At 44.1% G+C, this 25,128-nt stretch overlaps 1 protein-coding gene across 1 annotated transcript in view; it reads right to left on the reverse strand.

Moving 5' to 3' along the window:
• The window catches only part of fbn2b (fibrillin 2b), a 66,158-nt gene extending 44,933 nt beyond the window's left edge, over window positions 1-21,225 (reverse strand). The window contains exons 1-6 of the mRNA XM_062395904.1: window positions 21,186-21,225; window positions 17,714-18,033; window positions 9,028-9,110; window positions 8,777-8,878; window positions 2,799-2,894; window positions 2,371-2,466 (exon numbers count right to left, since the gene is read on the reverse strand). Of these exons, the coding sequence (XP_062251888.1) occupies window positions 2,371-2,466; window positions 2,799-2,894; window positions 8,777-8,878; window positions 9,028-9,110; window positions 17,714-17,892 (556 nt within the window). The 5' untranslated portion in view covers window positions 17,893-18,033; window positions 21,186-21,225. The remainder of the gene's footprint in view (window positions 1-2,370; window positions 2,467-2,798; window positions 2,895-8,776; window positions 8,879-9,027; window positions 9,111-17,713; window positions 18,034-21,185) is intronic.
• Window positions 21,226-25,128: the final 3,903 nt, after the last annotated feature.

A 25,128-nucleotide genomic window follows, 5' to 3' on the forward strand; every position in this document is an offset into this window, starting at 1 on the left:
CACACAAGGGTTTCCCATGACTCCATCCCACACTTGTTCCTGAGTTTTCCCCGTACCAACTGACTTTCACTGCCTTCATAATTGCAGTTCATCAGCAGTACTCTCACTGAATCACACAGTAAATCTACTGACTCACAGCCTCCGTCACACAAACTCTAAAATCCACAACATGCAACAGGCGTAAGAAACGCCTAAGGTTACACAAGGGAATCTGTAGCCTTTTGGACAAAATCCAAAATAATGAAATGCATTTGTCGCCTATTTTTGCCCTGCTAAAACTCGACATCGCTATTTTCTGGATAATTTACAGTCAGATGTTTTATTTCTTCAAGCCCAGTTCACGCACATTTTTTTTTAGCCCAATTATCCAGTTGCTGACTAGATTGAGAAGTTGCCAGATCGGATCCAAATCGGCAGTCAATCAGCAACCACCAATCACGGTGCATGAACTCAATTCAACACTCGAGGGGCTCAACCACATGTCACAGAATCAACAACAACAAGATAACTAGCGAGCAAAATGTATAGATGTGTCTGTGACAACAACAACCAACCAGAGTGCAGGGGGGAGTATTTGTGTTACCTCGGTTGTCACTTTGAAGATTTGTAATGAGTGATGCAACTTATTTGACAATCTGAGCTCATATCCTCTTTCATCTTTGAAGGAAATTTAGCATCAAAAACACAAAGATTTATGAGAGTTTTCCCTGTGAATACCAGCCGGTCCAACTTTCTACCCGCTCCTCCAACATGGAGAGAAAGAATTTGTATTTTCTCCCCCTGTGTACACAGCTGGGGAGTCAATTTTCATTCTCACCCTATCCCTCCAATTTTTCCTCCCTCCTCCCCTCCATCTCTCTCTCTCTCTCTCTCTGCCTCCCAACCCAGCTCAACATCAGGAAATGTCCACAAAGAAAGCCTATTCTGTCCGTCCTGTGGGGAAGTTGGGGAGAGTGGATGGGGCGGTATTTGTTGCCAGATGTTTTTAAGACAAACTTAACCCCCCTCATGTAGTTTTTATTTTACTTTTTCAAGCAAACAAGACCCCAGTGTTCCATGAAGAAACGAGGGATGGAGAGTGAGGTAAAGGTTTTTATTAAGTGGTTGCATCATTTCCATGAATAGAGAAGAAAAGAACGAGACAGAAGAAGATGAGGGATGAGTGTGGAGGATAGTAGGGTTAGTAGCTGTAGCATAGATACATATGTAGGTAGGAAACAAATTATACGGAAGAAGAGGAATGAGGTGGGTGCAATTACCGGAACTTTCCTCTACCTCAGTTTAGGTGGCCAGCACGGGGGAGTAGGAAAGCGAAGGAAGGAGAAGGTAGAAGGTGGAAGGTGAGGGTCAAGAAAAGGTGAGAATGGTACCGGAGCATAGCTGAAGGCGTATAAAGCTCTCTCTCTTCCTCTGAAGAGGTGAACTGAGGTAGGCCGGGACTAAGAGCAGCCATCACTTCAGACATTTTTTAGACTGTACCACCTACTTCCAGCACCCTGCAATCACTTCCCACCGCACACATACCTCAGCCCTCTGTTCAAAGCCCAGGAGGCGAACACCCACTGTCTGTCTGAGCTGTATGAAGTCATTCACGCCAGAAGAGCCGGCTCACCGAGCGCTGGAGTAAGGAAATAACAGAGACCGTCTGGACTGATAGGAGAGGCACCTCTGACTCCTCGGTCACATCAAAGTGTTCCCGCACTGATATTTTCCTTTACACTTGTGCACGTATCTCACCTCACCAATCTAGCACCTTGGTGTCCATCTTTTGGCCAATCAGATCCTGGCCTGCCTAACTTTCAAGCTACAGAAAGGCAGCTTTAGTCTATTCATAGTTTTTGCCATTATTACTAACTAACTGTGTTACAGTGATTGCTGGGATTCAAACCAGACAAGTCAAACAGGCTGTCGGTTCTGCCTTCGTGTGCCACGTAGACCGCAAGGGCCGAAACGAGACAAGAGTGTTGGCGGCCTTAGTCGGTGGCTGCCACTGAATTAGGACACAGCTTGTGTTTTAACTTTGTGTGTTAACTATGGTAGTATGACAGGTCAAATTTAAACCCAGAAGTCAGTGTGCAAATTGAGTTTTGACTAGTTTTTTGACCAGAAAAGGTGAAACAATGGGATTGATCGTCTTGCGTCCCATATTCTGTCGGACCTCAGTCTCCCATGAGTGTCATCAACTCACCACACATAACAATACATGTGGTCACTATGGAAATGAAAAATATAAAACTAAGAACAAAGTTGTAAAAGTTTCGTATTTTACACAGTTTCAAGCCCCTTGGTTTCACCATTAAGATACCAGTAGCCAGCCTCTATCATATCATCCAATAGAGTGTCACTAGAGAAACGGGAATGAGCGCTCACCTCTCTCGCACTGCGGGCCGGTGAAACCGTAGACACAGGCACATCGGCTGGGCCCGATGCAGCGCCCACCGTTCTGGCAGCCGTTCTCGCACACGGCTACGGGAGAGACGGGAAAGAGAGTGAATCACAGGGCAGCTTCACACTCTCCACTCCTCTATCACAGATTCACACACACAGGTCTTTCATTAGGCTGCAAATGACTTCACCTTGTAAACACTTGCATCACTTGCACACATAAACACACATTGCATTGTATATTTGTCCAGCTAACATATGTGAGGATTTTGTTTGATGACATCAGACCTTTAGACGATAACGTCAACTTTTCTTACCTCACGCCCTAGTTTTAAACTTTGCGTTAACCCCCCAAATATTGAAAGCGTTTAATAGAGTTGTAATGTGTCAGTGCTGCATGATGTTTCACTCACGTTGTCCACAGTGGCCTCCTGTGTAGCCCTTCGGACAGGAGCATGAGTCCTCCGCACAGCTGCCTCCATTCATACACCTGATGTTACATGACTGAACTGTTGGAGACAGAAAAGGGAAATGAGGGAAATGAGGTTGGGCCACAAGATGAGAAAGAAGGAGGATCGACAACAGATGCACTTTGAAAATGAGCATCAAACCTCCACCTCACTTGTTTTATCAGAGAGCACAAGCTGCAGCATTGCCACAGAATAAATAGAACTCAAAAAGGTTTTGTTATTTACCACCCGTCATTATCGAACAAACCTATATCTTTAAGAAAGGAGAGTACAGTGTTTTCAATTGATCGACTTTAGTTTCTATTCATTAAAGTCTCACCCAGTCAAAAAGCACATTAAGAGCTTAGACATCTGAGCTAAAATAAATAACTGTGGTAACTTTAAAGAACCTCTTTACACTTCAAATGGGGGTTTGAACAGTGCTGGCGTATCTTTGTTTCAGCAGACGACGGCTCAAAGGCCCCCAGGCCACAAAACCAGAGCTAATCAAGCAGACTGGGAGTAAAGGCAATAAGTCGAGCCAGCTGTATGCTGCAGTCAGTCAGTCGTTCAGGAATTTGCTGAGAGGAGAGGGAAAACGGGGTAAAGGGTGTGTGTGTGTGTGGGGGGGGGGGGGGGGGGAACTGTAATCCTAACATGCCAGGATGCAAAGAGAAAGCATTTGATTTTGAGCAGTGAATAAACAGCAGTGACGCACGGATCGATACTCAAATAATGATCCTTACGATTTCAGACCGGTCTGTTCTGCGATCGATTCTCACGTCAAAAGTTGGCTATTTACAGTCTTCACTGATTTAAATGTGCAACACCACAACACTTGTTAAACATGGCTATAATTTGAAAAAGCCTCCTCTTTATTTCCCTTCTCTGAACAAAAACTTAAGCACAAGGTAGCATATCGGTGTCGGCGATGCAACCCCTGGTTTTACTTGGTACCAGATCTAAGAGAGTATTAGTGGTATCACACGTCACTCATAAAAACAACACAGAGAGATGTAGTATTAGCTGTTATAATTTGAAACAGGACCTTCTGGCTGCCAGAGTGTGAGAGAACCAATCTGACATCATCAGAGACGTCAGTGCGGCTCCTTTAAGAGAAACGTGTCCTTAATGAGACACCTACAGTGCTGGATGCGAGTAGCCTGTATTCCTTCCCTACATCCTGTTTTTTCTTTTTTATATCCTCAAGGCTCGAGTGGATATTTTATTGTCCTTCACCCTCCGCTTTCATCCCTCTTCCTTCCTCCTTGCTGCCTTTCAAGCTCCTCTGTCTAAATCTTAATCGCAAGTTCAACATTAATTTCCTCTCTCTCTATCTGCTGCTGCTCTCTCTCTCTCTCTCTCTCTCTCTCTCTCTCTCTCTCTCTCTCTCTCTCTCTCTCTCTCTCTCTCCATGTGTCTGTTTATGTCTCTTTCCCACTTTAACGTGTCTGGCATGCGGAGCTGTGGAGCAGAGGGGAAATGACTGGGCTTCCCCCATAGCTGAGGTTGTGTTTTTTTCCCAATGACACTCTATAACTTGCCAACATGAGGCAATTTTTCAGCCACTACAACTCAACCCACTTACTCTGACTGTGTCCAAACACACTAAATATGACTTGTGTGTCAGACTATAACTGTGGGTAAACACACTTTAAGGTAGTTTTTCATTGTGATAACCAATATGTCTCCATATGCACAGACTTTGGTCAAAATGAGTCCAAGCACAATAGTCCTGGATCGGCCCCCTGGGTAGTGTCAGTGAATTCAACGCAGCGCTGTAATTCACCAAGCTTGTCAACAAAGCGTTCCTCTCTCCATATACTAAATGCATCTTAAGTCTCAAAGTCTTTCCACTCAGCTTTCTCATGTGCAACACTTGGCCGACTCTATGTACAGATTTGGCAGAAAAAACCTCACGGCAACATGTGGTAATCAATTAAAGCAATAGTTTGGGACTCTGGGGCCCGCCATGTTTATAGGATAGAGTACGACTGTGCTCTTTCCCCATTCTTCTCATTCACTCCCATGAGAGATCACTCAGCTCCTCCTCTCAGGTTTCACCCTCGGCTCTAGGACATGAGGTTAGCGGCGTACACTCCTCTGACTCGCTCTTCTTCTCTCGGGCCAACGAAAGGCGCAATGATGTGAAACTTATCAGGCGAATTATTCCAATAAGTAATTACAGTTTTCTCTCCCGCTGTGGAATAAACCTTGGAGCGCTCTGTAAACCACACTCTCCCAAAGCCGAGGGCATCCTGGGTAAACTCGTCCATTTTTCAACAAGTCCCCCACCCCACAAAAACATATTTCCTAAATAGGTCAGTGGAGGGGGGGAGGTATGAGGAAAGAGGCTAAGGTCGACTGTGGGGAAGAAACTTTGCAGTAAGAGGCTCTCGGTCCATGTGTAGTCAGTGATATGTGCGCCCTCAGGAATAGAGGATGATGGGATAAGTGCTGAATAGATGGGAGATACTGCAGAGGTACACAAGCGACAGATTAACTCCATGACGTGTGTTTTCTCTGTAACAGTGACTAGATGGAATACGGAGAAGGAGGAGGATCAAACATTTGGAGGCAGAGGAGGATGATCTCACTGGCGAGCTTCGGCCCGGCGCCCCCTCTCCTCATGCCACTCCGCCCCCGCAGGTGGAGAGCGATGGTCTGCCCCAGCGACCTGTGCCTGGAAAGTTGCATGTGCATAGTAACAGGATGGGGGGGGGGGGATGTGCGTGTGTGCGAGCATGTGTGTGTGAGTCGGGTGTGTTTTTTTGCGGCACCACAATGCACCTCTGTATTCTGGTAGTGTCGTCGGTGAGCTGCTTACATCTGGGTGTTTTTTACGAGAGGCTGCGGAACACAGGAAGTCCAGGCTTGTGTGTCGAGAGTGTGTGTGTTTGTGTGTGTGTGTGTGTGTGCACTGGAGAGCTGAGGAGCTTTACAGACGTGTTTTGTCCTGATTTACACACACAGACCTCAGGGACCCGGGGACACGTCAGCTGCAGTTTCAGCAATAACTTGACGACGTAAGGAAACAGAAAGCTGCGTGAGGTGTTTTCGAAACAGGCCGGCGTCCACATGCAAACAATTCTTTCCATTTTAGGAAAGTCAGAGTCCACCTTTTCATTTCGGGAGTTATTTCTGTTCCGGACACACGTCATCACTCTAATTTAGGTATTTCCTTGAATATGTCATAACTAACAGGTCAGAGTGTTGTTTTGCTGTGAAGATTGGGCTTATAATTAGGCCTCACCAGTGTTTCCAGTCAATAGCCCATGGAGGCCGAAGACAGCTGTTCCTCAGCATTGGGGCAAGAACATCCGTGGTAAGGATTTCGTAATTACGGTTAAAGGAAGACGGGGTAATAAAGATGACCCCATAACATCCTCTGCCCAGCTGCTTGGCTCTCAACTGTGCGTTTCTTACAAGGGTGACTAACAGTGCTGACCCTTGTTGTCTGGGAAGTGACATATGACAGCAGGCCGTAAGTAACCGCAATTGGTGCAAATGACAAAGCTACACTGCCTTTGCAAAGATTTCTCTCTCTGGAGATGAATACGCTTCTAACTGTCTGCTCATCTTTCCACAGAAACACATGCTTGTAGTGTTCACTGGCATACAGCAAAGATTCCAGGAGAAAATCAAAAATCTGTTGCTGATTTATCTAAACCCCCGGCATTCCAGAGGCAAGACGCCAGACATAAAGATGCTATCTATAACCCGGTGAACCAGGGTGCGAGAATCAGGCTGTGTAATTAAGGCAGAGGAAATTGCCGTTTCCAAGCGGATCTGCATCGAGCTGCAATCCGCTCCCAGCTGCACTAAATTATTCTATTAAAAGGCAAGACAAGATCTACGATGAGGTGTGTTTTTGCCTTCTCCTGGCACGGCCTCAAGCCTCAGAGACAGATAGTGCTGTGAAAACAATTTTCGACTTGGTAATTTGTTTAACACCCCAAAAAAACGGTGAGTGTGTCTAAGAGGGTCGTACTGTTAAAAATGAGACCTCATAACCAAATATTAAATGGAGTAAACGTGAGGTGTTTAGAATCAGTTAAACAGAAAACTTTGTGTGCTAAGGAACAGATAATACTTATAGGCTGGGTTATAACTTCATGTTTAAAACCAGTAACTGACTGTGGAGATGGCAGAGCGTTAACTTCCATGCAACAGAATTTGTACTTTCTATATGTATGTTCTACCCCAAGCGCTACCTCTCACTTAATTGCTTCGACATTTTTCCTGTTGTGAACACGTCTGACCCGGACAATCTACTGCTGCGTTCGGGGTAATTGTGTCTGGACATTATCTGGAGTTCATGTCTGCAAACAGCTTGGCAGAGAAGCCAAAGGATAAACACCCCTCAGCCGAGACAAAAACAGCATTCTTCGAAACTTCTAATGAGAAGCTGTATAATCGAACCTGTCATACATCCTCTCAGTAGCTTCCCTTCCTGCGTCTCCGCTGCCTGCAGCCACGTCGAAGCAGCAGCATAAACCCCAGCTGAGGAAAGCTGAGAATCCCAAAGGGTCCCGATCAGCTCGGTCCCGACTCTCCACAGCGCTCGCTATCGCTTCACTTTCTTGCTCCGGCCTCCGAGGAGCATGACTGTTGCCAAAGCGCTGACTCTGCAGGGGAACTGTGCGTATCCTGCCACACGGGTCAGAGGCTGTTTTTCTCCACCGTGCCCTTCCTCTAAAGGTCGTCCTCTCTTACGGCTTTTACATCCTTTGGGTCGCAGCCAACTGATGTTCACTGTGTGTGTCTGTGTGGCTGCATGTATGTTTTTCAGTCTGTCTCTTTACTATGAGTGTGAATGTCTACATACAGTGTCTGGGTTGTGGGTGAAAATGTGTGTTTGCAAGCTTATTGGAATGTGAGCATGTGTCTGGCAGGGTCCAGGCGTGACTGACAAGCTGACTTTGGCCAATTGAGGCGATGGAGCTGAACACACTGCATGCTACTTAACACACACACACACAAACACACATGCATGCTCCCTAAGTGGTGCTTTCTAACAATGTTTTCAGCATGTCATGCACATATTAACTTCATATTTAAACCCTGCAGACATCACCCTAATCTCACTCAGATGAAGGTGACTCCACACACTCGGCGTGTATACAGACACTCTCACACACACACGCACACACATCCTGAGCAGTCTGTAACTCAGCCCAGCAGACTGAGCTGGAGCAGCCAGGCTCTCTGCTATAATCCTGACAAACCCTGTGACCTGCAGGCTGCAGCCGAGGCCTGGGACTCCATATTCTACTATTTCACTGGCTGCAGTTCAATTCTGGCTCCCGTGAGAGAAGGGTGGAACCATTAGCTCTGGAGATCAGCAGAGCATCAGAGCTATAGGAGCCGAAGCTGCTCAGTGTGACCAGCCACATTGTTTGGTCAGTAGTTTGGGCCAATCAGCAGGATCGGAGGATAATTGATTGAAGATTATTTAATTTCTATACATAGAATAACACCAAGAGATTATTCTGGCAATCCTTTCTTACAAAAGGAAATCAGTTATGGTGAGGACTAGACCAAAAGCTATAGCCAGCTGATTGTTAAAACAACGATTTTCAGATTGAGGACTGCTAATTAAATCAACTGCTGATTGCAGATCCATTTTGATGATGTAAGACTCTTCATATCTAACCCTCCACCAGAAACAAGATAAGCATATTGTCCCAAAACGTAAAATACTTAAATCATTTTTTCCTCGAGTGATGTTTATTTTCATTATCAGTGAGTCTGGTACGGAGGAGTAATAGGGCCATAATGAAGATAGGGGGCAATGTAAGTCCTTTTGGACAAAACTGTCAAATGAATGCATGTAATGGATTGTATGCAGATAAAAAGCTATTATCTATTGCAACACTAGGATGGGGTTTGATGCTCGGTGGAGATAAAGTTATTATATATGTGTGAGCAGCACTACTGACCTCCTGCTCCTCCTCCACAGCTGGGAGAGAGCTGGCCATTCGAGCATGTACACATGTTGGGTCTGGAGCAGAAGCCATCGCCGCACGAGTTCCTGCAGATTGCTGGAGAGGAGAAGAGAATGAATTTGAGTGGCTCATTCATTTGTTTGTTATAATGACATACGCAGAATAATCCCAAGATTGTTTGTTATCTTTCCCAGTGGGCTTTGTGGTATTTGTGGTATCGAGGATTTAAGGATCGAGGAACTTACGAACGATACACTGGTTCCCTCCTGGCAGCGTCTTCCAGCCGGGACAGCAGTATGAATGGAAGCGAGAGCCACACACATTGGGCCTGACGGAGACAAAAAGAGAGAACAAACAAACTCAATACTCGCCCAGACCTCCCAAACATAGTTTAGCAAGGAAAAAAAAACCTAAACAAATACACACAGTTATGAGTTTGTGAGCTGCCCAGGATCTGCACAGCCTCTGCTTTGAGGATAAACATAACAAACTTTGATACAAAGCCTCCTCCAGTGATGGATGGAGGTATTTTCACAGAGGGGAGCGGGGGGGGGGTGTACGAGGGGCCTGAAACGACACAATGAGGAAACGCATTTTGTTTTCATTAAAGGCTGAATTTAAACTGGGAAGGACATATAAAGCCCTGCTCTCTCCCTGGTTCCCTGCCTGGCTGTCCTGTCCTCTGGCAAAGATCCAGAGATTCTCCCCATCGCTGCCTGACCCCGCCTCTGATCCTGACTGCTAGAGAGCCTTTGCTGAACTTTGACCCCATCTGACAGTTGTAAAAGTCATAACAGTACTTTACTGGCCTGACAGGTTAGCCACAAAGTTTTAGTCTCAGGAAGTGTTTAAACCACATCTAGAGAAGACCAGCGATGCTCACACACACACACACACATAAACCAATAGCGGTTCAAAAATTGCAGCTGCCTTCCAATCACGCGCAAAGTACACCTCACTTTCACTTTTTATCATCCAGGAATAATTACACTCCCACTTTTAGCTCTGTTTAGTTAGAAGTGGAATCAAACTACCAACGTGCATCAATCCCAAAACCCAAATCCACATATTACGAGGAAGTGTGAGTCATTGTGAGTGAAATACACCAAAACGCTTCATAAAGATGTGTAACAAGCTGAAGTGATCCAACTCTGTGGTCGCACTAATGATATCCTTACTGACCTTAGTGGGTAATAGTCAGTATATCTGAGGTCATCAGCCCTGGTGGGTTGTTGTTTGCGTTTACGGGCGGAATGACGGGGAACCCAGGGAACGCAGCTCAGTAAATTGGGGGAAAGCGTGATACAGATGCTGCTGGTGGAGCCATTTACCACAGAGATCACATCTCCTATAGTCTGGGAAATATCTGCCCCCGGGACATAATTTATGAGTGTTTAAAGTAACACTGGCCGAGGTCTAGCAGAATTACAAAACAACTTAGTATTTCACTTTCATAAAGCTGAGGGGCGTGTTAAGGAAAGGCAAGGTTTGAGTATTAAGTTTCAAAAACACTTGGGTCTACATTTACCACGATGCAGCTCAAATGATAATAATCTTTATGATATTATATGAGTTATTTATTTAACTTTGCAGAGCTTTCTCACACAGGACATCTTCAAACTTGTGTGAGACTTGCTGGAACATTCAAGCTTGGTGTAAGAATGCGGTATGGGTTATCCTTTGGAGCTGATTTGATTAAGGAGGCAGGTCCAGGAGGTTATTTTTTCCCATAACATTTCGAGATAGGGAGGGGGTTACTCTTGGTGTAGGTTGGCACTATACAGGCAATAATAATAATAACTTTGTGTGTAGGGCACTTTTTCAACACGGATTTCCCTTCTAGTGATCATTTCTAATGAGTTAGTCAATCATATCCAATCGAAACGATGGAAAAGCTGCTTATTTAGCCGAACTAGCCAGGCCAAATGCCAAATCAACAGGCACCTGAGAAGTGACTGTTGATTTTCACTTGTTGAGTGACTTGAATGAGAAATTCTAGGATGTATTCTCGTTTTTTCTAAAGGAAATGCCTCCGTCTTATTATTATGACTTATCTTTGGATAAAGGTTTTGAAATGAGGGAAACAATCGCCAGACTTTGTTCAAAATCCACATTCCAGCATCTTTCAAGCTCACTCATCAACCCATTATATTTCATTTGTGGTAGTTGTGTAAAGACCAAAGAAAAGAGAGCAACAATTCCACATTCTTCAAGGAGCTATATTCCAGATTACTTCCTGAAACTGCTGCTTTATACTCAACCAGCATGAGACTTGGGGAAGTTGATGATCCAACAGCACATTTCCTTGAAGTTAGAAGTATTCATTGAAACAACTATATCAGAAAAGCGTTTTCGATAAATAGCTATTAATTAGCAATCGGATTGACTAATTATTTGTTTGCCATGAAACCAAAAATAAAAGTTAACATGACAGTTAGCTTTTTCTTGAACAGAAAAGAGCATCTCATGAACTTCTCAGGTTCCTTCTGCGTGAAACAGATGACCGACTTCCTTCCTCAGCAGACAGTAGACCCTACTAACCACAGGCTGTCACCAGGGAGATGACAGCTGGGGTTCGAATCTCTGATGGGATGAATAACAGGGCACACCTCCAACCACATTACCAGATGGCATGGTGGGGGGACAGAGAGACAGACAAACAGATGGGCAAGCAGACAGGAGATATTTACGTAGGCAGAAGCCGTGGTCAGACTGAGAGGGAAGAGAAATAAAACAGACCCAAAGCAGAAACTGAAATGTGAGGGTTGACGTTTTAAAGAGAAAGTGTCAAAGGCAGTGAGAGGAATGGCCGTTAGGATGGGGAAGGGAAAACCGGATGGTGGGAAAGGATCTGGAGATCAGTGGGAGGCAAAGCAAAACAAGTTTATGTTGAGAAGAGGAAGAAGCAGGAGGAGGATCGGGAGCGGAGAACAGAAGATATGGAAACGAAGGAGAGAGCCGTATAAGCAAGAAGAGGCCAGACCCTCGGTGGGGGCTGAATTTCTGGGGAAAACAAACAAACTAAACTGAGCTTTGAAAAAGAAAAAAAGAATTTGAAATGCACAGAGCCGTAGACGTCAGCATTCCAGCACATAATGAGCAGAGAACTTAATTTCTTCCTGATCTATTTGTCTGCAAAGCGTTAAAGATTTTCCACTGTTACAGACCTGGGGGATGTCAATATATGAAGGATTACACGGGTCAGACCCCGAGGTGCTCTGGTTTGTTATTCTTCCTCTCTCTCTCTCTCTGACTTCTTCTATCACACAGAGGGTGAGGGTGAGCTAAACTAAAACAGACTGAAAGACAGCCATAAAAAAAATGGAGTTTAAGCCCCGGGGGTTTTCCTCAATATTGAAATGTCCTACTGTTCTCAGGCCTCAATCTAAAGGAGATTAACTCTTCTGTGGCCATGTCGCGCACTTTGAAGCTGCCTCCTGGCCCGTGGATCGCTAATTAACCGCCATTAATAGTAATAAAAGGAAAATGGCTGCCACTGTGTCCAAGGGGAAATGTGAAGAATGGAGGAAAGCGGAAACTGAAGTTAGGGCTCGAAGGACAGTATTAGAGAGATGTTTGGGAGTGGACCTAAGTACTTTTTGATTCTTGGTTAGATAAAAAAAATCAATATGAATCAGTCATTTTGGCCACTGCTCAAATATAATCAATGTTTTCTGCCGGACAAAACAACACATTGATTAAACGTCTGTGATTGACTTTGTTATTTGGTGGTTTCTTTCCATTTTAGAAACGAGTTGTAAAATTTGAAACTGCAAAATCAACAAGCCTGTTCGAGGCTGTGGCCTGGGGGTCCTCTTCCCGGCGCAGGAATCCACAGGGTCAAAGGGCGAGGCAGTTCAGAGAAACAGCCTCCTCTGACCTACAAGGAAGGGCAGCGCTGCATGCAGGCAGGCGTGGAAAATCTCTGCAGACAGTTTCGACCAGAAGTTCACAGGTGACAAGGCTCCAGGTCAGGTGTCTGTGTTCATGTATGTGTGTGTGTGTGTACTGGTCACAGGTCAAAGGTCATGTGCCTGGTATCTGACCCTCCCTCGGGAAACTCTTACATAGTGCTGCCTCTAGCGATAACTCAGCCTGATGCTCAAACAGAGGAGATCATACAGAAGTGTAGGGTACAGTCAGCGACTCAACAACATGGTGATTAGGGCGATGGATAGACATATTCCAAGCTAGGTATTGTACTTCTATGGAAAAGTTTGAGAGAGTGTATGACCTCTGCCAGTCCCCTTACAAAACCACATGTAAATTGAATAGGTTCTTCTCTGGGTCCACAATTTCAAGAAAATTATTTAAGTATTGTTTACGTAACTACAAACAATTGCAGATGACAACATAACCCCCTTGTAATTAGTGGTAAATTACAGAAATATATAAGTTCTAATTGTGAAGAAATGTCTTCACTGACGTGGTCAATATTTCATATCTCCTGTTGTTAGTTGCTCGTGCTTCAGAGCAGCTGAAGGAAGCACTGGAAGAAAGGAAGGACAGGAGGTAGAAAGGAGGTAGGCATAAGGGGAAATGAAGGGAAAATGAACAAAACAAAGGAGAAATCGCAGAGCATCAGAGGAGAAGGTTACATTGCATTGTGTGAGTTTGGTTTATGTTAACTGTAAAATCCTAATCGAGGATAATAACCGGACCCGTCGGATAAATGTCCTTCCCACCTCAGAGACGAGAAACAGCGGGTACTTTCCCGTCCTGGCGAAACATTCTCCCGCTTAACTCACCGCTAGAGAATTGAACGTGAATTGAATTGAGAAACAGATAAAGGGGGAAAGAGTGAGAGATTGTTGGCCGTGTAGTGGAGGCAGGAATTGGCTGTGTTTGTTGAGATGACTCTTCTGGCTGAGAAACAACGGGGAGATTAAGTTCTATATTGTATTAACTTAAACTGCGGTCGACCATACACACCCCAGAGGAGATTGATTGTTTTTCTTATGAATGAAAAATACATGTGATAAACGCAGAGACCTTTCTTGACTCGGATGATTTGTGTTGGAGATAATATTGTTTGTGATCGGGAACAGAAATAATAGTAAATCAAACACAGCTCTGCACATAAATAAGCTGGTGCGATGCCTTTACGTGTTTGTTTTGTGTGCGCGTCGATGTGTGTGGCAGCGTCAAATGTGGGAAGTAAACCAATGGTGAAGCCCCTTTTTTTTTTATCCAGCCTGACATTAAACAGAAACCACTTTATTCACAGACCACATGCCAATCAGTGGTCCCAGATAATCCTGCCTTTACTGCTCAGCCTTATCCTGCACGTACAGTAAGTATAAAGCTCAGACACATAAAAAAACTAAAATGGAACCCAATGCACATAAAAGAGAAATCGAGAAGCTGGCGATTCTTCACGTGTCCCAAATATAAATTCCACCCCAGCTATTTTGGGGCTCTTTATTCCTTGTCCTCAAAGCACTCTGAGGTAAGGAAGTTTGTCCTGTGACTTTGAAACAGGGAAAAGCTTTTTCCTTTCAAAATGATGCACATGCCAAGGCCAGACTAAAAATAGAGGATCATATCCTGGCCATTGGGGTGGTATTGACGTTTAAACTGGAGGGGACTGGAGCAACCGAATGTGATTCTCTGCTTCGGGTCTGACTGCCAGCCAAGTTAGACAGCATCCAAAAAAAGCCTCTCCTCAACAGAGCAAAGCGGAGCCAAGTTAATAAGGTGGGTGGCGGGAAAAAAAACTTGGCTGGACTCTTCAACACGAGAGATAAAACTATGAATTTTTAACTCTTGCATTAGAGAGAAAATAAGAGAAATCCAAAACTCGCCATCTCCGCCTCACTCTTTCCTTCTCTTTCTCTACCAACCAGACGCTCAATCATCCATCGAGTGGAGCAGACGCTGCAGCCCGCCAGGCTAAACTCTGATCAGATGCTGCCCTTGAGTGGACTGGTGCCAGCCGGTAGTGTGGGAGCCAATAAATCAGAGTCAGTCAGCATAAGACCAGGCACGACCAGAGACAGAGCAGGGGATACGGAGCTCCAGCCAGCAAATAAACACTACACCACAGCCCAAGGCCAGTGTAATGGGCATCATTAAAATAACCTCCCTCCATCTCCCACAAAGGGAATCTGTTGAAACCATACTGACTTACTGACAGTCCACTGGGACTGGTGCAACTCTTGCACCTTGTACACGCAAATGCGGATATTTAGCACAAAAACAAAACCTGGTCCACATGCAAACGGCGTTTTAAGTCCCTAAGCCTTTGGCTTCCTAAGTACATGAGAAAGGGAAAACAATGACATCACATCCTACTTTGTGCACGCCAACTGTTGCTTTGTGTAATGAGCCTGTGCCAGAAACAACAACAACAATGGCGGCTAGATAACCTTATTCGCTATGCTTGGTTAGCACTGCTTGGTTTAATAACGTTAATTACATTTTCATTACGGCACAACATTACCAGCATCCACAGGCTTCTGCCATGCCAATTATTACTCAGAACACAGAGTTCTTCTCGGGTATTTGACGCATGTCGAATTTATCGGTAACTACTGGGACTTTACGCGTTTTCTGGGACTTTGTAAACATCTTATACATATAAAGATATTTCTTTTAAAACGGAGGGGTAAGATCAGAAATAACAGCAGTAGAGAGGACAGTTCTTCGCTGAAAGCATTACGTCAAGACACAAGCATTGGGTTTGCATGTTGTTTAGTTAGTTGTCATGAACAGTCGAATTCCCTGCTCCCTGTGTACGACACAGTTGGCCCACACCACACAAAGGCTTATCAAAAACCACAACACTTAACTTAGTCATTGCAAATGAGATTTCGTCACCCTGAGGCTTCAGCACTGCGGTGGTTAGATGACTAATTTTACCCAAATTCAATTGAACTGTGTTCCTTTGCAGCAAGTGACGCTCAAACGGTTACTGAAAACAAATTCAACACATTCGATTTGTTTGCTCTGGCCTGCTCGCCACAGCACAGGGGAGGTCGCTTGAAAAGCCTCCGGATAATTCGAGTGACAGTTACGAGGCAACACCTAGAAATCCAGTGAAAATAATCAAAAAAGTTGTCAAACAGTTTCAGTTCGGGGGCACTCATCTCGGCCCGGAGCCCGTCCAGTTTCACATATACCCGGATTTTCAAAGATCCTGATCACCTCATTACTTAGGCGCACAAACAAAATCACTGCATGAGCATTTCATTCCGAACACAGTAGTAGTGTTTCCAGAACTTTTAACAATGTAATGGAAAAAGTCTGCAGGCCTTTGTTTCTTGTTCTCATGAAGCCACACACTATTCGATGGGAATAATACTCTATTGTGCAAAGTCTCCCCTGGTTTCTCTTCGCTCTCCCTCCTTTGGCCGCTCACATGACTGTCGGTTTGACAAACTGTGAATGTGAATTATTGCTCAGTCAGATCACGCATTTAATGCATCCAGTTGAACGGCAATCGCCTCAATTGTGGTGCGGTGAGCGCTTGATGCAGCAGACAGGATAATGGTGGCGGTGAACAGTAAACGATAAAGGGCTTCCATGCTCGCTCAGTCTCTTCTAAACAACATCTTCTTTAGAATAATGTCTCAATGAGGACTATTTTCTTTATTCGACATGGACAAATGCTTTCCATAGTAAGCCAAATGAGGCAGTCAAATCTAGTTCCACTACGCAGCAGGAACCCTCCCTGAGCATGTTTGGAGAGAAAACAGCAGTTCTAGACTCTACATTGGCTTTAGCGTGCATTAGCAATAAGCCTAAACTGAACACAATTCACAGAGTTTGGTTATTTGTCACCGTCACTATCGCTGCCAAACTCGTTTTTCATCTCTTTCACCTCGTTTCCGTATTTCCCTCACCTTTCTTTTAGACTTTTCTTTAACTCTTGTTCTGCTGCCTCGTCACCTACAGCGATGAAACAACTGCCCCTTTTCATACCCCCCTCCACCCCAGGGTGATACGAATACCTCATTTCCTGTGGCTTGGCACTGGGGGAGCCGTAAGCTGGGACAGATGGGAGTATGATTGGAATAACTGATGCCGACACTGAAAACGGGGGCCCCAACAAAACACTCTTTGTTTTGTAGCGAAATATACAGTGAAAAAGACTTAGCTGCACACTGACATACATCCCACACCCAAATTCATGGTGTTTAGTGAAAGAGCTGGACGGCAGCAGGAGAGAGAGAGGGGAGGGGGGGGGACGCAGAGGGAGGCAAGGATGGGGGAGGTTGCAGCTGGTGAGGGGTGATGTGATCCCTGGTGCTCATTTCACTGGATACTCCCCACAAATGGACACTCAAATAAACAACACCTTTAAAAACATACACATGTATGTTCATATGTACCCACACACACACACACACACATGCACCGTTCTCCCCATCGCTTGGTTCCACTTCGAACAGCAGGGGGCCAGAAAACTGCCCTCAGCCATCCTGAACTACCTTCTCCAGCTTAAGTAATCCCCATTGGAGACTTTGGGTAATGCTTTCCTCTCATCATCTCTTCGTGAGAAGTATAGATATACTGCTTCTTTCCTCCCTTTTCCCATGTAAAATGCCAAATTGCTGTAAACAGACTGGTAGATCTCTGTGTGGCGAAGCGGCCTGTTTAAGGTTGAGCATGTGCTGTTTTTGTGAAAACAATGTGGTAGTATTCAGCAGGATAATTTGGTATAAGGCGAGCTTGGCTACAGCCCAGAGAGCCCAGCAGTTTGAGAGAGAGCTGCCAGGCAAGCAGAGAGAGGAAAGTCATTTACATTTAGAATCCTTCTTCTCCGGGTAAAGCAACAAATGTTCTGAGTTGTGTATGCAAAACCAGACATAATGCACTTCTCCTCATTTCAGCATTCCTCTCATGAATACTTCTACAGTATAATATGAACCTAATTAATACCAAACTGCACTGCTGTTTATTTAATATTTGACAAAGACACAACCCTACCCTCTTAGAGTCTCCTGGCCGCGGCGTCGGACCCGCTGCGCCTCTCTCTGGTCCACGGGGCTGGTCAAGCGGGTCGCTGGATACTGTCCATTCCCAGTTTGTTCAGACGCCACATGAGCCGCCGCAAGACACACCGCCGCCCAACGCAGCAGCATCTGAGCCAGATTCCCTGATCCCATTGGTCCGTCTGGCTATCCCTCCGACCTGCAGCGCCTCCGTGTTAACACTTACTCTCTGACTCTCTGTTCACTGTGCGGACCCAGGCTGAGCAGAGGGATCTAGACCTGGATCCAATCCTGTTCTGCACGCCAGAGTAGGGGCTGTAGACGGAGGAAGAGAGGAGTTAAAAGTTAAGAAACACACAAAAACTTTATTGGACATAGACTGAAAGAGAAAACTTTTCTGTGATGGGTTTCACCATATTCTTGTCAAGTGGGTTATTAGCATCACTGATGATAGCAGAGTGGCTACTTTAACAGTTTGTCGTGCGACTTGGTAAAGTAAAGTTTTGATTGGAGTGACGGAAGTTGAAAGTTTTAACCATTTATCGATAGTTTTACGCCAATTTGAAGCAAAAACTAAGAATCCTACTACCTGACTATGTTATATAACTGTGTTACTTTGAGCTAACAATCTAAACTTTTCAAAGCATTCTCAGTTGCACCATTGACGTGTACTGACTCGGTTTGTTGCCAAATTTAGTTCCTGGCAGAAGTTCCCCACTGGACCACAAGTACCTCTGGTTGGAAATCACTGATGTTATGGATCAAATTGATTTTACCCCTTGTTTGCAGCTCAAATCACCCTCACACATTCTCCAATTGGAAAAACCCTGTGAGAAGCACACACCATACCAGCGGTGGTTATATCGAGAAAAGAGAAAACATATGAGCCGCTTGTGAATAAAGACGAACAAGCGAGAAAATAGACGAGACACTTAAATCCCAATTTCAAGCAATCTGTTTTCACTGCACTGCACTTCAAAGCATGTCTCATAAGTGGTTATCGCTGCAGACTACAAATACTGCGTGTATTGACGGCAGACTAGAAAGTCATAAACTGACTAGATAGACATGCTCGGTGTCTACGATGCAATGCTGTTAGCTAAATGCTAAATGTTTATCATCTTTAAATTGGATGATAGTAAGGATCGTATATATACCATCAAAACATCATATATATTATAAAAATATATATATTTGGAAATGCACACGGGTGGTCAAACCCCTGGAAATATAAAAAGATAAATATCAGGGGTAATGAGAAGCAACATTTATTTTAGTTTTACTTCATATTATCTCTTTAGTTGTGTTTTGCTGTGAAAAACTCTAATTATGTCATATGTACAAATTGTGTCAAGAGGTCATAGCTTTGATGGAAAAGGTCACACGCAAAAAAAAAGCTGTGACTCACTACCTTAAATCATAGCTGTTGCCTAGAGGGCGCCAGAGAGACAGACTAGATGGGGGCTGGTCGAAAGGACAAGAGTGAGAGTTAAGTAAGAGTTAAATGGTGATGTAAAGATAATCAAGTAGCTCAAATGACTCTCTCTCATACTTCCCAGATCAGTTACTGATCTTAAACACACAAGAATCACCCCCCACTGCAGTTTCATGAACAATATGGATTCCTAAATCTAATTATTTCACATTTTCTAACTCCATACTGAGCATACACTAAGTCTCACAAGCCGGGCCAAGCTGCATTAACGTATATTAAATTGAGAAACAACCAGGGTCCAGCTGGGTTGGACCGCCGTGAGGTTTATTTTCTCTTCTCAACCTCATTATAGACTTCAGGTTAAAGAGTGAACTGTGGGCCCCTGGTGATATATGACCTCAGCAGAATCAGCCCTCCAGCCCTCAGCCCTCCAGTCATGGATCCCACCATATAAGCTGGACTGGACAAATAAAGGAAAAGAAAAGAAATATATGTCCCTATGCAAATCACACGGACTGAGATGAATTTTAAAGGAAAACGGAGCTTGAGAAGACTCTATAGAGGTAGAGATGAATGTGAGTATAAGTGTCAATAACCATGGAGGTTACGATTTCACCACTGTATGTTTGTTGGTTGGTTTGTGAACAAAATGACACAAAAACTGCAGAATATATTTCCATGAAACTTGGTGGAAGGGTGGGGTATGGGTCAGGGAAAAAGCCATAAACTTTTGGGGTGGATCCAGCTTTTCTTATTTTACTTTCTTTAACATTGCGAGAAAGTTATTTTTACAACATTGTCACCAATTTCCCGAGCAATGATTCATGGATCTTGCTGAAAAAAATCTGGCACATTTAGGGGATTGATGTCTACGAGTCTGCAGTGCAGCTTGACTGAATTTAAGAGGACTGTTGGGCCTTTGCAGAGGTATGCACTCTACTGAGTGCCATTCTAGTGACTCCACAAATCATTTCCCCTATTCAATTCAAACCAAAATAACTGTATTAAAAATATATGACTAGAACAACTACTTTTTGATGGCTTAATTAACCCCTTAATAAATCTTATTTATTTGTATATCTACACTTTCTCCTTAAAGTACAAGTTCTATATAAAAACACACAATTTCCCCATTCAATCATGACAAGTAAAAGCTGTGGTTGAAGCTGCTTGAAGGAAGCGAAGTACATTGAAGCAGGATCCATGGTGAACAAAAGAAATGCCTGATCAATTAAGGAGTAGGAGACTTCTCCCTCTGAGGGTTCTGTCAAAGTAAAGCATCCATCCATCCTGCATTATCAAAGAATCCTCTGCACGATGGAGCATTTAAATAACAGAATATTTACTACAAAATGTAAACTAAATAATCTCAAATCACAACTTTAAATCAGTAGATTCCTATGAAGGGTCATGTCAGACGCAAAAAACACACACAGAGTGTTTGTGGATCCGAGCACAGCCACTTCAACAACCACCTCTACCTACACAACTTTTTCAAGTTGACATAAAGACAAATTTGTCTTTTTCCATAACGCTGCAGTGAGGACACGAGCTCTGCTTGTCACCACAACTTTATGAATGGAGGGGGAAAGCGCAACATCAGCTCCTGTGCGCAGAAACGCGAGTTAATCGAAGATGGCAAAAATTGGTCAGTGCGCTTTTTTATTTCTTTGAAAGAGGAGACTCCGCTTCACTCGCCAGGAAATAACCTTACCCCAAACTATGGGAACGTCAGCAAGACGAGCAATCAGACTGGAGAACGTGACCAGCCTGTCGGTGGGTTTCTTTTTTTTCCACCCAGTTTCCCCCCAAAGAAGCCGGTAAAAAGTGCAAACTACGCGCATGGACGCGCACGGGAACACATGTGGAGCTCCTCATCCACCTCGCTGCATGGTAAACGTGCAGCCGAGCAACAGACATGCATGAAGAGATAATGTCCCGTGAAACAACGGACTTCTGAAACAATAGTCACCATCAAACCCATTGATAAGTCGAGCGTTAAGTGTCAGGAGATCAGCAATGCGCACGGTACCTTGCAACAATTGGAGTGCCTTGGCGTCGAGGAGCCCAGAGTCGGAATATGAGACAGGATATGTTTCCCCAGAATGGAATATTTAACTATAGCCTTGTGAGAAAAAGAGAAAAGTTAGGGAATTGCCCTGTTTGGGAGAGAGGGGAGGGGATACAGGGAAAGAGAGAGAGAGAAGGGGGGAGAGAGGGGGTAGGAACGGACTGCAGGACAAACCCACATTCCTCAAGACTCCTAGAGTTGTTATAACAGGGGCCAAGGCAGCTACCTCTTCACACTGAGGCTAACATGGCTTCACCATCATCCCTGAAAAAAAAAAGAATAAAAACACTCCTGCAGGCTTCCTGAGTGATGACACTAAAGTAAATGATCTCTGGTGACTGCTAAGTGGCATTTGCATTAACATGAGGCTGAGGTGAAAAGAGCCAACAGTTGAAAATCAACAGGGAAATTTACATTATCCATGTCATGCTGGTAGTTTAGAAAAAATAAAAGTATTCAACGGGTTAATTGAAATTAGGAGTAACATCTTATTCCATAACCTAAGGACTCCAAATATATAATAGAAAATGAATTACTTTTTTAGCGTAGTGTTCTTAAATCCATTTTTTTCATCTTATTCTAGTTTAGTCATTTGATCTTTAATTTTGTATTACTGCGTTTTACTCTGTTGCTGAATTTTAAATGCATTATTCGGCAACTTTGCACGAAAGCCGCTACACAAGTCAAGTCTTTGTTGATTTGGTAAATGAAGTGGCAAAGCCGGAAGAGTGCGTTACATCGTCACACCGTGTCAAATTTACGCTTGCTATTCAAATAGTCCTCTGCTATTTACTGCCTCGGCCCACCGCTGCATGTGATTGACACATCCTTGTGCTTTGTTGCCACAAGTGCTGATAGGAAGTTCACATTGCGAGTGGCCATCTGGGTGGTATATGGGTGAGGACAGCTGAGCACATCTCAGATGCTGCTACCCACTGTGCTGGTTTCACCGGTCTCAACAAGAATAGTACAGTGTGGTTCTACGGGGGGAGCCTTATTTTCTATTTGAACAAAATGAGAAAGCAAAAGTGGTTTAGAGCAAATGGATCGTTGCTGTTTTTACTGTTTTAAGTGCAACTTTATTTCTAACCTTGTTCCAGCATATTCCGAGTCTGATGGGGTCTGTGTAGAGACATCTACTACGTTAGAAGAACCTCTGTTAGTCGTAATGGAGACTTGTTTGTCATCAGCAATTGACTCGTTTTTGGGGGACAACAGTAGTTTTGCTGAGGATGGGGACTCTTGAACTGTCTCACACACACACACACACGGGCCATAAATACTTTCTTACACAAACAGACTTGAGAGCTACCTGGATATCGTCTTATTCCTCCACCCTGACATCATCTGATGCGTCGACAAAGGGCTGGGATAACTGCCTTTTTCAGTTTTCATTACAAAGATTTTTAAAAAGTTGGGTAATTGCAACCAGCTGCTTCAAGCTTTTTGCAGAAGCATGATTTAGATTTACCCAATAAATGCATGGATTAGGATTTCCGGAGCAGAGATGACGTAAAGCCACATTTAATTATCAGGAGATTCATTCAAATTTCACTTGAAAACTTGAACATTTCCACATTGTGCTCACTGATAAATGAAAGTTCAGCTTTGAGTCCACCACATGATTTAAACAGCACTGAAACTGACTGAGAAGATTCCCATTAAAGCCGATTTTAGTATTGATACATGGACACGCACACACACACACGTCAAAACCCAACCACACACACGTTCGTACCCACTCTCACTCCATCCCAGTGAGCAGGGGAATTCATTATAATGGGGAACACGCAGCCCACTGTAGGACCAGCCTTCAACATGCAGCAGAGTCACACAGGATGATTTTTGGTGTGCCGCAGAAGCTCTGAGGGAGTCTCACAGTCTCACAATGACAACCTGAAAGTGGGGATGAATGTGAACAAACAATCGGACCCTCTAGGTGTTTCAAGCCCATGTATTTGTGTGTGTGTATGTGCGCGAGTGTGTCCTTTCTCTCTTTCCTCCCTCTCTCTCCCAGCATCCCCTCCCTCTCCCCTCTAAACAGAACCACATTTTGCCATGCAGTGATCTGGCTACAGTGAAAACACACACCACTGTCTGTGTGTGTATTGTGTGTTCAGAGCCCGGGGAAATACTTTTACTAGCCCTCCCCTTCCTCTCTTTTCTCCTTGCGCTCTTCCTCTTACTGGTCTCCCATCTCTTGTCTTACCAGTACATACATTCGTATACACATATGTAAACGCTCACACACGCAGACGCACCACATGTTGACCTCCGGTGAATGCAAGTGGGTCGAGGAGCCGGGTGTGGAGCCAATGGCAGCGTGTGCTGGTGATGTCACCGATTTTTCCGATCAGGGTCATTACAGTAGTAGAAGTTCTTTTGCTTTCGTGTTCTGGACTCACGTTCAGAGGTTTGGCTCGCGACACGTTCGAAAGTGCAAACATGCGACACAAACATGTGTTTTCAAGATAAGCAGTTGTATTGTCAGGCCTAATACTTGGTCAAACTTAGCTCTCGTGAGACTTGTGGCGACAGTTGCGTTTGACTACTCGGGCTCACAAGGATAAAAGAAGGCTATTTGTTTTACATGGACCAGACTACATTATTATTACATGTGCCAGGCACTGCAGGAGCAGGAACATGGGGGCTCAGTTGTGCCGTGGTTTGGTTGCTCGTAGCTCATGTGTCAGATTTGATTAGGAACATCATTAACAGATAAGGAGAAGGATACACTGGAATGCGATGTCTCCTTGTTTTTTGCGTGTGAGTGTATGCAAATGAAAATGATCTGTCCTTTAGTCAACACATGTAGTTGAATTCCTAAAGCGATGCCTGATCTCCCCCAGGGCTGGAAGAGAGAACCAGGCGAGACCTCCAGTGCCTGGCAGGTTGGGGCTTTCAGACTGTCTTCAGCCCCAGCCAGGAGAGACATCACTGAGCCAAATCACTTCCATGACAGCCTCTCTGCAGGGAGAGATGCATGGCCAGTATTAGTCATACTGTACTGCTGCCCATATAGTGGTGAACCATCGCACATGTGGTTCACTGAAGGCAGGACTGGAGGAGTTTATGTCGAAACATTCAAATTTGTCTCCATAATTTGTTAGTTTTTTTATTTACATTATTCTCATATATATATATATATATATATATATATGCTGTATGTCCTTTTTCAAGATGTGAAATATACCACTTCATACAGAAATTGTATATTTTTTGTTTGAAAAATGATTTAAACAAACAAATCGAAAATAGAGCTAGTGTTATCTCATTGCTTCCCCCAATGGGGTCATGTTTTCATCTGTGTTTATTTGTTTGTCTTTTATTTAACAGGATTGCACAAAAAGGACAGGAGGGATAACCACAAACCTTGGTTGAAAGATGCGGGAGGATCAGGGAAGTGTCTCCATGTTTTAACCCATTTTTCCCAGGCAGCAGTTTAATGGATATATATTTGGTGTGGCTTGATTGAATTAAAGGCAACTGGTGGGGCACGAACTCTATGTAGTGCCATTCAAGTTGCGCTATGTGAAAGTGGTGAATCAGCTTTCAGTGGCTCTTACGTATCTTTACCATGTATTTACAACAAGATGAGAAGTTTTAGTGGCATTGATGTGTTAAAACTACGATATGAAAAGGAGAAAACGTTCAAGACATGCTTGAATTTGCAGGGTTAAAGAAAGAGAGACATTGAAGCATCGAAGCAATGAAATAATGAAATCAGAGATCTTGTCGTTTGTGCACATCGCAGACTGTAACGGTTCCCACTATTCCACACTGGATTTATTCACACGCCGGGTCTGGAGCTCGTAGTATGTTTTGGCAGAGGGTAATCTTAAGGTCACGAGAGCTTGGAGATGTGTGAGTGCATACATAATGTCGGTGTGTATGTGTATATTTA

This window comes from Platichthys flesus, chromosome 9 (genome assembly GCF_949316205.1).
Source record: "Platichthys flesus chromosome 9, fPlaFle2.1, whole genome shotgun sequence".
NCBI lineage: Eukaryota > Metazoa > Chordata > Actinopteri > Pleuronectiformes > Pleuronectidae > Platichthys > Platichthys flesus.